Source organism: Mesoplodon mirus, assembly GCF_964341445.2.
Source record: "Mesoplodon mirus genome assembly, chromosome: 3".
Taxonomy (NCBI): Eukaryota; Metazoa; Chordata; class Mammalia; order Artiodactyla; family Ziphiidae; genus Mesoplodon; species Mesoplodon mirus.
This window is the reverse complement of record NC_138978.1, coordinates 64,127,553-64,146,510: the sequence shown is the minus strand read 5'-3', so window position 1 is coordinate 64,146,510 and position 18,958 is coordinate 64,127,553. Positions and strand designations below refer to the sequence as shown.

Here is an 18,958-nt window from a genome sequence, read left to right as displayed (position 1 = left end):
CTATCATATGAATTCCATTTTAAGTGTGAAAAATATATTTTCTGAGGAGAAAGTTTGCAACAAGGAATTTTCACTACAGCAGGTTAAAGATAGAATTACTACTCTAAGAATTACACAAATCAGAACTTGCATTGCCTCCAATTATTTTATCAATGAACCACTATATATGGGAAAAAATATTAACATGTAGGTATTTTAAATATAACTTACTATGATAAAATGAATTTAATGTGAAAATGCAGTATACTTTAGCCATTAAAACTCAGATGTTTAGGGGAAAAAAACCCACACAAACAATTCAAATTATGATGTGAAATGCATACAGCAAACATAAAAACAGACCTCTGCTCAATTCCCACATTATTTTAAATACACTGTACACCATAAAACATTAAGTGAAAAGAAAAATGAACTTTAGGTTATTCTCCACAAATTGCCTTTAAAAACACTTCACCACGGGCTTCTCTGGTGGCGCAGTGGTTGAGAGTCCACCTGCTGATGCAGGGGACACGGGTTTGTGCCCCGGTCCGGGAAGATCTCACATGCCGTGGAGCGGCTGGGCCTGTGAGCCATGGCCGCTGAGCCTGTGCGTCCGGGAGCCCGTGCTCCGCAACGGGAGATGCCACAACAGTGAGAGGCCTGCGTACCGCAAAAAAAAAAAAAAAAAAAAAAAAAAAAAAAAAAACCAAAAAACTTCACCACTGAAGTATGTAGCCATGTACTGGAAAACATTTCATGTTCACAGCCTATTGATAGTCTTGCAAACAAAGCTTAAAAAAATGAAAGCTTAGGAGAGGGGGAAAATGGAGGAAGAGTAAGATGTGGAGATCACCTTCCTCCCCACAGATACATCAGAAATACATCTACACGTGGAACAACTCCTGCAGAACACCTACTGAACGCTGGTGGAAGACCTCAGACCTTCCAAAAGGCAAGAAACTCCCCAAGTACCTGGGTAGGGCAAAAGAAAAAAGAATAAACAGAGACAAAAGAATAGGGACGGGACCAGTGGGAGGGAGCCGTAAAGGAGGAAAGGTTTCCACACACCACCAGAAGCCCCTTCTAGGGCGGAGACTGAGGGTGGCGGAGGGGGGAAGCTTCAGAGCCGTGGAGGAGAGCGCAGCAACAGGGGAGCAGCGGGCAAAGCAGAGATTTCCCCCACAGAGGATCAGTGCCGACCAGCACTCACCAGCCCGATAGGCTTGTCTGCTCATAGGCCGGGGTGGGCGGGGCTGGGAGCTGAGGCTCAGGCTTCGGTCAGAGCGCAGGAAGAGGACTGGCAGCATGAGCACAGCCTGAAGGGGTTAGTGCACCACGGCTAACAGGGAGGGAGTCCGGGAAAAAGTTAGGACCTGCCAAAGAGGCAAGAGACTTTTTCTTCCCTCTTTGTTTCCTGGTGCTCGAGGAGAGGGGATTAAGAGCTCTGCTTAAAGGAGCTCCAGAGACAGGCGCAAGCCGCAGCTAACAGCACGGACCCCAGAGACGGTCATGAGACTCTAAGGCTGCTGCTGCCGCCACCAAGAAGCCTGTGTGCGAGCACAGGTCACTCTCCACACCTCCCTTCCGGGGAGCCTGTGCAGCCCGCCACTGCCAGGGTCCCGGGATCCAGGGACAACCTCCCCGGGAGAACGCACAGCGTGCCTCAGGCTGGTGCAACAACATGGCAGCCTCTGCCGCCGCAGGCTTGCCCAGCATGCGAACCCCTCCCTCCCCCCGGCCTGAATGAGCCAAAGCCCCCGAATCTGCGGCTCCTTTAACCCCGTCCTGTCTGAGCGAAGTACAGACGCCCTCTGGTGACCTACACGCAGAGGCGGGGCCAAATCCAAAGCTGAACCCCAGGAACTTGCAAACAAAGAAGAGAAAGGGAAATCTCTCCCAGCCACCTCAGTAGCAGCGGATTTAATGTCCACAATCAACCTTGATGTACCCTAATATTCGGTGGAATACCTGAATACACAATGAATCATCCCAAATTGAGGAGGTTGACTTTGAGAGCAAGATTTATGATTTTTTCCCCTTTTCCTCTTTTTGTGAGTGTGTTATGTGTATGCTTCTGTGTGAGATTTTGTCTGTATAGCTTTCCTTTCACCATTTGTCCTAGGGTTCTATCCGTCCCTTTAAAAAAAAAATTTTTTTTCTTGATAATTATTTTTTAATTTTAATAACTTTATTTTACTTTATCTTACTTTATTTTATTTTCTTCCATCCTCTCTCTCTCTTTCTTTCTTTCCTTCCTTCTACTTTTTCTCCCTTTTATTCTGAGCCGTGTGGATGAAAGACTCTTGGTGCTGCAGCCATGAGTCAGTGCTGTGCCTCTGAGGTGGGAGAGCCAACTTCAGGACCATGGTCCACAAAAGACCTCCCAGATCCACGTAAAATCAAACGGCGAAAATGTCCCAGAGATCTCCATCTCAACACCAACACCCAGCTTCACTCAACGACCAGCAAGCTACAGTGCTGCACACCCTATGCCAAACAACTAGCAAGTCAGGAACACGACCCCACCCATTAGCAGAGAGGCTGCCTAAAATCATAAGCCCACAGACACACCAAAACACACCATCAGATATGGACCTACCCACTAGAAAGACAAGATCCAGCCTCATCCACCAGAACACAAGCACTACTCCCCTCCACCAGGAAGCCTACACAACACACTGAACCAACCTTAGCCACTGAGGACAGACACCAAAAACAACAGGTACTACGAACCTGCAGCCTGCAAAAAGGAGACCCCAAACACAGTAAGATAAGCAAAATGAGAAGACAGAGAAACACAGAGCACATAAAGGAGCAAGGCAAAACCCCACCAGACCTAACAAATGAAGAGGAAATAGGCAGTCTACCTGAAAAAGAATTCAGAATAATGATAGTAAAGATGATCCAAAATCTTGGAAATAGAATAGAGAAAACACAAGAAACATGTAACAAGGACCTAGAAGAACTAAAAAGCAAACAATCCGTGATGAACAACACAATAAATGAAATTGAAATTGTCTAGAAGGGATCAATAGCAGAATAACTGAGGCAGAATAACGGATAAGTGACCTGGAAGATAAAATAGTGGAAATAACTACTGCAGAGCAGAATAAAGAAAAAAGAACGAAAAGAATTGAGGACAGTCTCAGAGACCTCTGAGACAACATTAAAGGCACCAACATTCGAATTATAGGGGTTCCAGAAGAAGAGAGAAAAAGAAAGGGACTGAGAAAATATTTGAAGAGCTTATAGTTGAAAACTTCCCTAATATGGGAAAGGAAATAGTTAATCAAGTCCAGGAAGCACAGAGAGTCCCATACAGGACAACTACCAGGAGAAACACGCCAAGACACATATTAATCAAAATGTCAAATATTAAATACAAAGAAAACATATAAAAAGCAGCAAGGGAAAAACATCAAATAACACACAAGGGAATCCCCATGAGGTTAACAGCTGATCTTTCAGCAGAAACTCTGCAAGCCAGAAGGGACTGGCAGGACATATTTAAAGTGATGAAGGAGAAAAACCTACAACAAAGATTACTCTACCCAGCAAGGATCTCATTCAGATTTGATGGAGAAATTAAAACCTTTACAGACAAGGAAAGCTGAGAGTTCAGCACCACCAAACCAGCTTTACAACAAATGTTAAAGGATCTTCTCTAGGCAAGAAACACAAGAGAAGGAAAAGACCTACAATAACAAACCCAAAACAATTAAGAAAATGGGAATAGGAACATACATATCAATAATTACCTTAAATGTAAATGGATTAAAAGCTCCCACCAAAAGACACAGACTGGCTGAATGGATACAGAAAAAAAGACCCATATATATGCTGTCTACAAGAGACCCACTTCAGACCTAGAGACACATACAGACTAAAAGTGAGGTGATGGAAAAAGATATTCCATGCACATGGAAACCAAAAGAAAGCTGGAGTAGCAATTCTCATATCAGACAAAATAGACTTTAAAATAAAGACTATTAGAAGAGACAAAGAAGGACACTACATAATGATCAAGGGATCGATCCAAGGAGAAGATATAACAATCGTAAATATTTATGCACCCAATATAGGAGCATCTCAATACATAAGGCAAATACTAACAGCTATAAAAGGGGGAATCGACAGTAACATATTCATAGTAAGGGACTTTAACACCCCACTTTCACCAATGGACAAATCATCCAAAATGAAAGTAAATAAGGAAACACAAGCTTTAAATGATACATTAAACAAGATGGACTTAACTGATATTTATAGGACATTCTATCCAAAAACAACGAATACACATTTTTCTCAAGTGCTCATGGAATATTCTCCAGGATAGATCATATCTTAGGTCACAAATCAAGCCTTGGTAAATCTAAGAAAACTGAAATTTTATCAAGTATCTTTTCCGACCACAACGCTATGAGACTAGATATCAATTACAGGAAAAGATCTGTAAAACATACAAACACATGGAGGCTAAAAAATACACTACTTAATAACGAAGTGATCACTAAAAAATCAAAGAGGAAATCAAAAACTACCTAGAAACAAATGACAATGGAGAAACGACGACCCAAAACCTATGGGATGCAGCAAAAGCAGTTCTAAGAGGGAAGTTTACAGCAATACAATCGTACCTTAAGAAACAGGAAACATCTCGAATAAACAACCTAACCTCGCACCTAAAGCAATTAAAGAAGAACAAAGAAACCCCAAAGTTAGCAGAAGGAAAGAAATCATAAAGATCAGATCAGAAATAAATGAAAAAGAAATGAAGAAAACGATAGCAAAGATCAACAAAACTAAAAGCTGGTTCTTTGAGAAGATAAACAAAAGTGATAAACCATTAGCCAGACACATCAAGAAAAAAAGGGAGAAGCCTCAAGTCAATAGAATTAGAAATGAAAAAGGAGAAGTAACAACGTACACTGCAGGAATACAAAAGATCATGAGAGATTACTACAAGCAACTTTATGCCAATAAAATGGACAACCTGGAAGAAATGGACAAATTCTTAGAAATGCACAACCTGCCCAGAATGAATCAGGAAGAAATAGAAAATATGAACAGACCAATCACAAGCACTGAAATTGAAACTGTGATTAAAAATCTTCCAAAAAACAAAAGCCCAGGACCAGATGGCTTCACAGGCGAATTCTATCAAACATTTAGAGAAGAGCTAACACCCATCCTTCTCAAACTCTTCCAAAATAGAGCAGAGGGAGGAACACTCCCAAACTCATTCTACGAGGCCACCATCACCCTGATACCAAAACCAGACAAAGACGTCACAAAGAAAGAAAACTATAGGCCAATATCACTGATGAACATAGATGCAAAAATCCTCAACATAGCAAACAGAATCCAACAGCACATTAAAAGGATCATACACCATGATCAAGTGGGGTTTATTCCAGGAATGCAAGGATTCTTCAATATATGCAAATCAACCAATGTGATACACCATATTAACAAATTGAAGGAGAAAAACCATATCATCTCAATAGATACAGAGAAAGCTTTGGACAAAATTCAACACCCATAAAAACCCTCCAGAAAGTAGGCATAGAGGGAACTTTTCTCAACATAATAAAGGCCATATATGACAAACCCACAGCCAACATCGTCCTCAATGGTGAAAAACTGAAAGCATTTCCACTAAGATCAGGAACAAGACAAGGTTGCCCACTCTCACCACTGTTATTCAAAATAGTTTTGGAAGTTTTAGCCACAGCAATCAGAGAAGAAAAGGAAATAAAATGAATCCAAATCGGAAAAGAAGAAGTAAAGCTGTCACTGTTTGCAGATGACATGATACTATACATAGAGAATCCTAAAGATGCTATCAGAAAACTAGAGTTAATCAATGAATTCCATAAAGTAGCAGGATACAAAATTAATGTACAGAAATCTCTGGCATTCCTGTACACTAATGAAGAAAAATCTGAAAGTGAAATCAAGAAAACACTCCCATTTACCACTGCAACAAAAAGAATAAAATATCTAGGAATAAACCTACCTAAGGAGACAAAAGACCTGTATGCAGAAAATTATAAGACACTGATGAAAGAAATTAAAGATGATACAAATAGATGGAGAGATATACCATGTTCTTGGATTGGAAGAATCAATATTGTGAAAATGACTCTACTACCCAAAGCAATCTACAGATTCAATGCAATCCCTATCAAACTACCACTGGCATTTTTCACAGAACTAGAACAAAAAATTTCACAATTTGTATGAAAACACAAAAGACCCCAAATAGTCAAAGCAATCTTGAGAACGAAAAACGGAGCTGGAGGAATCAGGCTCCCTGACTTCAGACTATACTACAAAGCTACAGTAATCAAGACAGTATGGTACTGGCACAAAAACAGAAAGATAGATCAATGGAACAGGAACAGAAAGCCCAGAGATAAACCCACACACATATGGTCACCTTATCTTTGATAAAGGAGGCAGGAATGTACAGTGGAGAAAGGGCAGCCTCTTCAATAAGTCGTGCTGGAAAAACTGGACAGCTACATGTATAAGTATGAGATTAGATCACTTCCTAACACCATACACAAAAATAAGCTCCAAATGGATTAAAGACCTAAATGTAAGGCCAGAAACTATCAAACTCTTAGAGGAAAACATAGGCAGAACACTCACTCTATGACACAAATCACAGCAAGATCCTTTTTGACCCACCTCCTAGAGAAATGGAAACAAAAACAAAAATAAACAAATGGGATGTAATGAAACGTAAAAGCTTTTGCACAGTAAAGGAAACCATAAACAAGACGAAAAGGCAACCCTCAGAATGGGAGAAAATATTTGCAAATGAAGCAACTGACAAAGGATTAATCTCCCAAATTTACAGCAGCTCATGCAGCTCAATAACGAAAAAACAAACAACCCAATCCAAAAAATGGGCAGAAGACCTAAATAGACATTTCTCCAAAGAAGATATACAGACTCCCAACAAACACATGAGAGAATGCTCAACATCATTAATCATTAGAGAAATGCAAATCAAAACTACAATGAGATATCATCTCACAGCAGTCAGAATGGCCATCATCAAAAAATCTAGAAACAATAAATGCTTGAGAGGGTGTGGAGAAAAGGGAACCCTCTTGCACTGCTGGTGGGAGTGTGAATTGGTACAGCTACTATGGAGAACAGTATGGAGGTTCCTTAAAAAACTACAAAAAGAACTACCATATGACCCAGCAATCCCACTACTGGGCATATACCCTGAGAAAACCATAATTCAAAGAGTCATGTACCAAAATGTTCATTGCAGCTCTATTTACAATAGCTAGGAGATGGAAACAACTTAAGTGTCCATCATTGGCTGAATGGATAAAGAAGATGTGGCACATATATACAATGGAATATTACTCAGCCAAAAAAAGAAACGAAATTGAGTTATTTGTAGTGAGGTGGATGGACCTAGAGACTGTCATACAGAGTGAAGTAAGTCAGAAACAGAAAGACAAATACTGTATGCTAACACATACATATGGAATTTAAGAAAAAAAAATGTCATGAAGAACCTAGGGGTAAGACAGGAATAAAGACAGAGACCTACTGGAGAATGGACTTGAGGATATGGGGAGAGGGAAGGGTAAGCTGTGACAAAGTGAGAGAGTGGCATGGACATATATACACTACCAAACGTAAAACAGATAGCTAGGGGGAAGCAGCTGCATAGTACAGGGAGATCAGCTCGGTGCTTTGTGACCACCTAGAGGGGTGGGATAGGGAGGGTGGGAGGGAGACACAAGAGGGAAGAGATACGGGAACATATGTATATGTATAACTGTTTCATTTTGTTATAAAGCAGAAACTAACACACCATTGTAAAGCAATTATACTCCAATAACGATGTAAAAAAATAAAAAAAAAATGAAGGCTTAAAAAAATGGCGAGAATTCATAATGCTACCCTACCTGCTCGCACTTCTGGAACGTCTGGCTGTGCTGTAACTTTTTGGTGGTGTTTTGGAACGTTTCTTTTCTTTGTCTTCTTTCTTTTTGTCTCTAATAAATGAAAACAATTTATGAATGTATTAGAAGATTCAACTAATACATACTTCTATCATACTAAAAACATACTAAAAACAGAAGTACAGAAGTACAGAAGTACAGTGAAATCTAATCTGATTCTTTAATATTACTGTGATACAAACTTAAAAATAATAGTAACTCAAGTGGCGTATTTGTGGTAAACAAATTTTAAAAATCCTATTTTCCTGGTATTCCACGTAAAACTTCTCTCCATGAGCAAAGCAGACTATATGGCAAGAAAACAAGGATGTTGGCCAGTTTCTTAGTATGTCTGGCGATAAATGGTAAGAGTTTAAATAATTTTCTCTAGGCTCTTCAACACTGTTTTTCTCTCAGCTAAGTACCAGTTTCCCAACCGATCCTCGCTCTAAATCCTCTACTGACAGGCCAAAACCCCATCACTATTGTAAGTTCTTCTTTCAAAGCACACACCCGATGTAACTAACCTCTTCATGGATGAAGCCAACCTTGTAACTTTTTCCCTGCTGCTATATATTCTGGGCTATTCAATGCTTTTAGAAAATAAACATCAAAATGGACTGGTACTACAACCAAGCCTCAACTAAAATCTTTCTACAGATTCTTCTAAGTTTACTTTTATTCCCCACAGCATTTTTCGCCCCAAGATTCTAGACAAAAGGTAAAATATATACCTTTTTATAATATATGTATGTCCCTTATATCCTTATACTCGTAAACACACACCTATTTTCAACTGTTCTACAGTTTTAGAGATTAAAGTATCTCTTCCGTTGTTCTAGGCTAGTCCCACCCTATATCCTGTGTTTCATTCCCTCCCATCTTTGCTCATCCTGCTCCATCAGTTATCCTCTCTATTCATTCAAGTCTTTATCACTGAATTTCTAGATTATTTTAATAGTCCCTTAAGGGGCCCCAGTCATGTTTTCCACAAATTGATGCTATACCCCGAATCAGAAATCTTTCAAAATACAAACTTGAAAATATTAATTTCCTGCTCATCACTTTTCAATTCATTCCTGTTGCCTCCTGGATCAGCCGCAAACTCCTTAGTGTGAACAACAGAGCCTTCTATGGTGATATGTCTCTTTAACTTTCCTGGTCCTTCTATACCAAAATACTTGTTATTTCAAGAATTCATGCTAACTTTATAAACATTCTCTACCTGAAACCATGCCCCCCCCCAACCCGAGTCCAGTCAAATCTATCAGAATTCAATACTCAAGCGTCACCTCTCAATAAATCTCTTCTGACATCCGTAACAATGGCCCTTCCTTTGTAATTACATTCATCTCTCTTCTAGTATAAAGAAAGTTCCCTGAGGGAAGGAATGCCTAATTGCTTTGTATAAGAGATGTTTCATTAAGTAAGCTTGTTTGATTGACTGAATTAAGAGATGACTAACTGTAAAACATGAGTAAAAGCCTCATTAGAGGCTGAACACTCAGTAAAGCTATCCCAGAACCTGTCCCCACTTGAGTTATATGCTTACCAAGAATAAATTTTGTTGCCCCCTCCCTGTGATCCTTACTATTTTAATTACATAATTAAATATATAAATGGGTAAAGCAGTATAAAATATAGGGCTGCTTCTAGAAAATTAAGGCAAATATTTTAGAAAGAGATAAAGGACATTTGTTAAAAATTAAGTGTTGTGAAATTGTATTGTGTGACAACTAAAAATGGGGGAAAAAATCGAGGTATTTCCAAGTAACAGAGTTCTCAACACTTTTAAAGGTGGTTTAAATGAAAAGAAAGTGATTTGGTATGTATTACTCCAGACTAGGCCTAATTTCAAACAGTTTGGCCCTATATGAAAAACCAAATTACTAAATGCATGTTTAAGTTGAAATACAGTGTTAAGGTGGGGATGTGTTTTTTAATGAATCCTCACTTTAATTCTCTACTAGTCCCCAAACCATGGGATAAGACTGTTAAGTATGGTTCAGCCTCTGGAATATAGCAATACTGAATTCATATTTACAAAGGTGCTCACGATGAGGTATATAAAGATGAATTAGGAAGGTATGATTGTCTGCCATAAACTCTTTGGCATACCAAGAGATGTGGCTGGTAACACTAAATCCTTAGTAATGGTTGAATGGAAAAGAGGAAATGAAAAAAGGCAGTAGAAACAGCTAAGAATTTTTACTACGAAGAAATTTTATCTAGGCCTTTAGCTGTAAGCAGAAATCTCAAGTTTATGAAGGAGCACAAGAAAACAATGTCAGCCTCCTCCAACAGTTTCTTCCTCAGTATAGTCCTATCTCCTATCATAACCTCTTCTTTGTCATTAAAGCAGCAATATTTGGGGGTGTTGGGAACTCTAAAATGTGTCTTCCCACTCAGTGTTTGTTAATAGGTTTTTACTGTACCTGTTTTTTGATGTGCTCCTTGACCTTCTACCCCTCTCTCTGGAATGAGATCTTCTCCGTCTTGGACTTTTGGATCGTCGTCTACTCCTTGACTTAGAATGTGATCGCCTTCTTGATCTGCTTCTTGACCGCCTTATAATGTAAAAGGAAGCAAACACATGTATGTAAATGGAAAAAGACTAGCTCTGTTTCTGACTATTTCATATAAGCATCAGACAGAAGATTCAGACATGTGGACTAGCCATCAGTAAGTGAGGGTGATTTCCTGCCATTATTTATTTACTCCACACAACATGTTTGATATCCCAGAAATTAGTAAATACCTTTTAACACCTAGAATTCCTCACCTTTTAATCTTTTGCTCAACCTGTCAAACCAATCCTACTTTGCCCATTAAACTACAACTCCAAACTTAAAAATACTTCTAGAGAATGAAGAAAAACAATAAATATCTGACTCATATGCATCATTTCGCAATTACATAGCATTTTTGCAAGTACACCTTATTTGATTCCTCACTATTGCAAGTTAAACCCATTTACTACTTATCGAATACTTATTTATGCCCACTACATGCTTTACAAATACTAACTCATTTACCCTCATAATAAACCTAATAAAGTATGTACCATTATTATTCCCATTTAAAAAATGGAAACCATATAGTGTGTTGCCTTCTATGATTTCCAATTGTTGTTCCCTGAAATATATTCCACTTCTTCGATTTACAGTTTAAGAGAAATCCAAGTATGATACAGATATATTCAACTCAGCACAAACTGCCTTTTCTACTCTTATGTGTCCTCAACATTACATCATCATCTCTTTCCTGCCATGTAAGAGATGTTTCTCTCTGTGCCTACTGCATACCACCCTGACCCCCATACTTTCTCTAAAAGGTTAAGTGCAATTAACCTTTTGATGTTCTTTGATCCTCCTTCCTATATTTTATTCCTTTCTATTTTAAGAAATGAAAATAAATTGCAGTTCTTTGCTTAGACTTGGTCATTTAATTTCTAGTGGACCATTCAACCTCTTTCCATGGAACACTTCAAATACAATTTAAACTTTTTGCTTTCACTTTTTCAAAGTGCCAAAGGACGGACATTTTAGTAATGTAGAAGATTTGTGTTCAAATCTCATTTATAAGCCAGTTAACTGAGAGCATTCATTATTTAACCTCTTTGAGCCTATTACTTCAGCAAAGAAAAACAATAGCACCTCCATCACAGAATAGTTGAAATTATAAAGGCCAGCTCAGTGCCTTACTGTAGACATATATATTATATACCGACTCCCTCTTCTCTTACTAATATGCTAACGTAGTATTGCCATCATTCTCTAGAGCAGCAAAACCCATTGGTAGCAGTGTCTCATCAAATTCAGTAACTTTACGTTTTGCTCATTTCTTATTTGTGACCATATTTGAAACTATCTACTAAAGCAATCCCTCTCAATAACATGTCTATATCCTAGGAAATTTTCATGTAATGCTTACCTACCTTTTTCTAAGCTCCATAAGGACAAGGGGTATATATGTCTATCTTATTCACCACTGTACCCTTGAGCAACTACTACAGTGTCTTGACTAGTAAAAGGTACTACTAATATATTTTGAGTGAAATATTGACCCTATAAAATATCAGAACCATCACTTTCTTATTAAGAATTTTTTTAAAATTCTGGAAAACCAAAATTGATGCTATTAGAATTAAGTATTGTTCATCTTTTGAGAATTCTGGCTTTAACAAAAATTTAAGTCAACAATCATCTTAGCACAACGGTTACACATTTATCCTACCTCTAATGTATATAGAAAAAAATAGTTGTAGGAAAAAATCATAAGTGCATTCTTGTAGGTTTCCAGAAGGAAACAATATAAAATAGTTAAAAAAATCTAATAAGCAGAGGTATTACATCAATCAATTTATTATAAGGTGCTGAAAGTTATTCTTCAACAGCATTGCACTGCAGAGCCACTTCAACACAGTTTACGTAAGCTTTTAAAAATTAGAAAAATAAAGATCATATCATGTATCTAAATATGTAAAAAGCTTATTGAACGTAATGGTCATTTTATATACCAAGATGCTTAAAATACTACAGCAACTCATAATATTTATCTTTCTGTTATGAGGCATTACTACAAGTGTTCAAAAGCACTTTGTTCAGGGAAATAAATGTTTCATTGTTATTTCCCATTGGTCATAATTAAAATTATTATTTGAAAGCCTTAGCATGTCCCTGTTATGTACAAAGGAAAGAGATATAGGTTCTCCTTTTTAAGTCTTTTTAAGTGTTAAACTAAGCTATGAGAGCACCTGTCCTGGAAGGTTAGGATTCTAAGTACAGGCACAGCTCAGAGATTCTATGAGTTTGTTCCCAGACCACTGCAATAAACTGAGTAGCGCAATAAAGTGAGTCACAATGAATTTTTGGTTTCCCAGTGCATATAAAAGTTATGTTTATACTATACTGTAGTCTGTGAAGTGTGCAATAGCATTATGTCTAAAAAACAGTGTATGTAATTTAATTAAAAATGTGGCTAAAGATTGCTAAACATCACCTAAGCTTTCAGTGAGCCGTAATCTTTTTGCAATAGTAACAACATCAAAGATCACTAATCACAGATCACCATAACAAATATAATAATGAGGTTAGCTATTTTGGAGTGGCAATTGACAAGTGTGGAAAGATTAAACCCAGATGAATAGTAAAGATCCTTGAACACCATTCTAAGGTTTTATGTGTCAACTTATTAAGACAATAAGGATCTTCTAAAGGTTTCATAGAGCTGTGACATGTTCTAGATTTGGGTTTTTGAAAGACATCTTTAAGAATGAGATGGGCTGGGGGAAGGTGGGTGACAGACACACCAGACAAAACCACCCTGTAACATTCTGCTACAGACTGAATGTTTGTGTCCTCCCAAAATTCTTATGTAAAACTGAATAACCAATGTGATGACATTATGAGGTAGTGGCCTTTGGGAGGTGACTGCAGTATGAAGGTGCAGCTTTCATGAATAGGATTAATGCCCATATGAAAGAAGTCTCAGAAGACTCCCTGGTCCATTCCCCTATGTGAGGACACAGTGAAGAGACAGCAAAGTATAAATGAGGAAGCAGGTCCTCACCAGACACCAAATTTGCTGACACCTTGATCTTGAACTTCCCAGCTTCCAGCACTGTGAGAAGTAAATTTCTATTGTTTATAAACCACCCAGTCTATGGTATTGTTATAGCAGCCGAATGGACTAAGACACAGTAGTCTAAGAAATGACTTAACAATGTTATGGGGCCTGTCAATTTTTTTCTTCAAAATAATAACAAGATATTTTTTGCCTTTTCCACTGTGACATTTACACTAATGGTGCAAGAGCAATGGTGGTGTACAAGTGCTGGCATCTCCTTATTACAAATCAAGGTAGTGGTAACTGAACCTCCCTATTATCTACTGTATTCTTCACTGGCATTTGTAGTATGCACTTGCAGTAAAAAGAAAGAAAAAAAAAAAAACCCTGCCATTTTCACTAAGGATGTCTTTGATAAAGCCAGTAAAAACTCTTAATTTTATTAAATCTAGTCCCTTGAGTAATATTAGAGTAGTATTATTGACTAGTAATATTAAATCTAGTCCCTTCAGCAATATTCTGTGCAACAAAATGGGCAGTATGCGTAAATCACTTCTGATACTTTATAGTTCAATGACTGTGTCAAGGAAGACACCTGTGTGACTGAGTGTCAGCTCAGCTAATTGCATTTGCCATGAAACATCATCTTTACCTGAAAGAACAAGTGACAAACCATGGTTGTTCAGACTTGGGTATTTGGTAGAACACTTTCATGGAAAATGAGTAAGGTTTATCATTTCAAGGAAAACTAATTTGTTGCCAATAATAAAATTTGAGCTTTCAAGAGAAAATTAAATTTTGGAAAACTTGAACACACCATTGTGAACTTGACAGCTTCCTAACACTTTAAAAGGGTTTACCGATGAGATGTGTGGCGATATTACCAAGTCATTTTTTGATCTTGTGTAACAAAATGTGTCAACATTTGAAAACTTGCATAATGCAATAATCAATCATTTTCCAAACCACCAATGCATAACTGTACAAAAGCATGCCTGGGAAAAAGATCCATCAAGGTGTAAGAAAGATCAATAGATTTTAAAGTAGCAAAATATAAAAGGTTCACTATTACGGTTTCAGATTCCCTATTACTATTATCTTTTAAGAAAGCACTCTTGTTAAGTTTTGGTATTGTATCAAAGAATACTATTCCCAATTACCAGAAAAGACTATAAAATTACTTTTCCCTCTTCTCACTATATATTTGTGTAAGATTTTCTACATATGTTAACTAAAATATACTGCAATAAGTTGAATGCAGAATCCTGTACATGCCTTCTAGTAAGCCAAAGGTTAAAGAGATTTGCAAAGATTTAAAACAAAGCCATTCTTTTAATTTTTCTGGAAAAGTTTTGTTTCAAAGCTAAGTTAATACAAATGAGTTTACTATTGTTATTTCAGATGGTTTCAAATTTTATTATAGCCAACAATGATAGATATAACCCACATAAACAAAAGCTCATCGGAGTACTCAAATTTTCTACAAGTATAGAGGTCCTAATACCAGCAAGTTTGAGAGCCACTGGGCTAGAGAGACCCTTACAAACTTATATAGGAATGTCATGTGAAAAAGAAAATACACTGGTCCTTTTAAATTGCCTAGTCTTACTCTACGTAGGATAAAGAATAATCGGTACTATCATGTGGTCTGTCCAATAATACAAAGAACAATCTCAAAAAAGGATAACAAGTTGTCATCTGCAAATATTCAAGCTTTAGATGGTAATCTGCAGGCTGCATGACGACATTCCATGTTCAAACTCTCAGGAGTCCCGTGAAAAGTCAGAACTAGAATTCAAGTTAAAAGTTTCAAGTCCAGTGCTCTTTCTATAGTACTAATTCATTTTAGTGCTCAAATCCCAGTGGCTTCCTCCTAAGCCTGGATTTTTCGGGGTTTTAAAGTATCAATCATCCATGTCTTTTCTCCATTTATATGTGTGAACACTTATTCTCATACTCTGCTAATAGCAGTAGTTACCAAAAACTTTAACCAGGAGGTAATTAGGTTAAGAGATAATCAGATGTGACACATAGAGAAATTATCTTTGTCTAACCTACAACTTACTACCAAAAAGCAATCAATCTAATAACCTGTGCCTAGAAGATGAGGGAGTCCTCCTCCTCCTAGAACGTGATCTTGACCTCGAGTGCCTTCGTTTTTCTTCTTTCTTATCTGGATTTAAAAGAAAAGGAACCTGGCTTTAGACATCATCAAGCAGGAAGATTATTCCCATTCAGGAGTTATTTTTATAATTTATTACCTTAATTTTCAGCTTTAATACAAAATTCTTAAATTCAGGCAGCTAAAGGTTCCTTTGACTATTTCATTTGCCAGACTTAGGAGGCTGTCAAGTGTCACCCATAAAACAATCTATGAAAATAATTACCTTTCTCATTCTTGACCCTTTAGAGATTTCTAAATCATGAGCCTCTTTTTCCATTCCTAGGTTCTACTTCCCCAAATACAGCTACCATTCACCCAGATTAAAAGTATAATCTTTACATGTTTATGTATTAATAGCATCTCCCCAACCAGTACTTAAATGTAAAATGTTTAAAAAATACGTTTACGCTAAAAATATAAACATTAAAAATTGTTGGTCCAGCAAAATGTTCCTTCTTTCATTCATCACTTAGCTCTATGCTCCTTTCCTATATAAATAGTGTCTCATTCATTAACTCTTTTCACTATACTGCTGGGACAGAACTGGATTTTACTAAGCTAGCTCTTTTTTTAATCTGTCTGTCCTTCTTCTTCCTCACTGATTTTCAACTGTGTAAGTGCAGGGAGCAGAGCTAGAAAGATCTGTCATCATTTCCTAGTTTTAAAATAACACATAAACTCAACTTACTCCTTTAACTTAGAACATAATGAAAGAGAAATCCAGCCATTGCATTCTTCGTATATGGACTACCAAAGTGAGACGGAGTTCCTCTTTTACATTTAGATCATTTCATTAATAGGATTCAATTTATTGCGAATGTCATTACTAATAAATTAACAAAAATCTTGGGGCAAAAAAAAATTCATAAAGCAACCAATTTTAGTCATTTCAGTTATGAGTTTTCAATGAAAACAGAAATGGTGTTCTGGCTTTGGAGTCGTACAGGTCCAGTTGTCTATCAAAAGTTCCTACTGCTTGCCATGTGACCTTGGGCTAATTATTTAATAATCTGTTGATTAAATGAGATAATACACATAAAGCACCTGGTATTAATTTATCCATTATACTTAACAATTATTTGCCTAATACTATATATAATAAAAACCATCCCATTTATTAAGAAATAGAGTGAAAAATGAATAAAACATTGTTTTTAATGGGGGAAAAAAAAAATCAGGACCAAAGATCAAAATACATGCAGGAAGACAATGGGACAACCATTCATTTCATCTCAAAAAGACAATCTGCAAAGAATAACATATTTGCTTTTCTTTAAACAAATGGCATAAACAGAAGATCTTTAATAGGTTTTCTTGGTCAAATAAAAGACTGAAATCAATTAGGATACCCCAACTTAGGCAAACATAAATGATTAAAAACCACCAAAAAAAAAACCCAACCTCATAAATTAAAAACCACCAAAATATCACATGAAGCATTAGGTAATCCTAGGCACTAATGTTTCAGAATGAAGAATTCTTTGTTTAGGGAGTGGGAGGTGTTGGACACTGTAGGATGTTTAGTATATCCCTGGCCCTCTACCTACCGGATGCAGCTGTTACCAACATGACAACTAAGTGTCTCCAGATATTTCCAAATATGCCTGGGTAACAACTCTTACCCATATCACCCACCCACTCCCAAATGAGAATCACTGCACTAAATGATCTTTTATCAAAATACAGAAAATAAAATTTAAAAAAATTACTGAAGTATTATTCAACAAATTTCCAAACATAATTGCATAAACCTATTTTACCTGGTTCTATAGCAGCAGAAATTAGGGACTGTGCTTCTCGTACTCTCTTCATGGCTTCCTCTATTTCTTTACTAGAGGTATCTGATTTCAGACTTGGTGAAACAAGACCAGCAGCTACATGATTCAACCTGGAACAGAACCAAGAATTGCATCTGGAATATTTAAAAATGTACAACAGCACTTCAAATAAACACATGTTCCTATCATCATTTTAGTAAGATACTCCTTGAAAAAAAGTGGGAGGGGGGAAACTCCACAATTTTGATAAAATTATATGTAATACGTATATAGTATAGTAAGCTTTGGATATTTACACTGGCACCTGCATTTTAAAAGACTCAGAGATGTGTGGAATAAGAAAAAAAAATCTATTTAATTTTGCTCAACATCCATGAACTTTCTATACACATTTTGACAAATGTTAGTACATGGGAATATGCTGATGCTAAATATTTTTGATTAACAGAACCTTCCTTAATATGATTTAAAAACTTTCTACATCATCATAATTTTGTTGGGGAAGAGAATTACTTTTAAGCTTGCAGATGGGGAGAAACTGAGGCAGAAGCCAATGGCACACCAAAATTACTTATGAAATTCCTGAATGAAAAGGCTAAAGATACACCTTAAGGGTTTATAAAAGTGAAAAAATACTGTAGACACCAAGTTGAGGCTGGTAGTTATTTGTGGGTAGAGTGGGAAATGTAAACAAGAATGAGTACACAGGGAGTTTTTAAAAACTGTATTAGTGATTTTTTTTTTTTTTTTTGCGGTATGCAGGCCTCTCACTGTTGTGGCCTCTCCCACTGCGGAGCACAGGCTCCGGACGCTCAGGCTCAGCGGCCATGGCTCACGGGCCCAGCCGCTCCGCGGCACGTGGGATCCTCCCAGACCGGGGCACGAACCCGTGTCCCCTGCACTGGCAGGTGGACTCTCAACCACTGCGCCACCAGGGAAGCCCCTAAAAACTGTATTAGTGATATTTTTATAAGCAGGGTGGTAGACACTTGGATTTTACCTGGTAATTTTTAAGGAAAAAAATGCCACTAACTACTATAATCAAATGAGTCTGTCCTGCCTCCCCCACATGCTCTCCCACTTACCGACAGTGACTTTCACCAAGTTAAGAAGCATTAAGCTCAGATTTAATATACTAAGAAATTACCAATGAAAATATCTCATGAATTTGTGATATATCAAGTAGGAAGTATAAGTTACAGCATGAAGAAAACTTTTCAAAGCCCCTAAAAAGATGTTGACTATTATTATGTGACATGTATTACGCCTTTACTCTGGGCTAGTGTTTCCCTCACTTCTGTCTTGCTCTTATTCATCCCCTAGGGCAGTGGTCCCCAACCTTCCTGGCTCCAGGGACCAGTTCTGTGGAAGACAATTTTTCCACAGATGGACGGGGTGTGTGTGTGTGGGGGGTGTGTGTGGGGGGTGGTCCAGGCATAATGCGAGTGATGGGGAGCAGTAGACGAAGCTTCACTTGCTCGCCTGCCACT

The 18,958-nt window shown here is 37.4% G+C and overlaps 1 protein-coding gene across 8 annotated transcripts in view; it reads right to left on the bottom strand.

The window, feature by feature from the left end:
- Positions 1–18,958, bottom strand: part of SRSF11 (serine and arginine rich splicing factor 11) — a 55,645-nt gene that overhangs the window by 9,162 nt on the left and 27,525 nt on the right. For 4 of the 8 annotated variants that reach the window (XM_082616415.1, XM_082616421.1, XM_082616416.1 and 1 more), the window contains 5 exons: positions 17,451–17,578; positions 15,618–15,699; positions 10,394–10,525; positions 7,923–8,012; positions 6,637–6,678 (listed from right to left, as the gene is read on the bottom strand). In XM_082616415.1, the coding sequence (XP_082472541.1) occupies positions 6,637–6,678; positions 7,923–8,012; positions 10,394–10,525; positions 15,618–15,699; positions 17,451–17,578 (474 nt within the window). The remainder of the gene's footprint in view (positions 1–6,636; positions 6,679–7,922; positions 8,013–10,393; positions 10,526–15,617; positions 15,700–17,450; positions 17,579–18,958) is intronic. The other 4 variants (XM_082616422.1, XM_082616418.1, XM_082616420.1 and 1 more) reach the window with 1 other exon arrangement.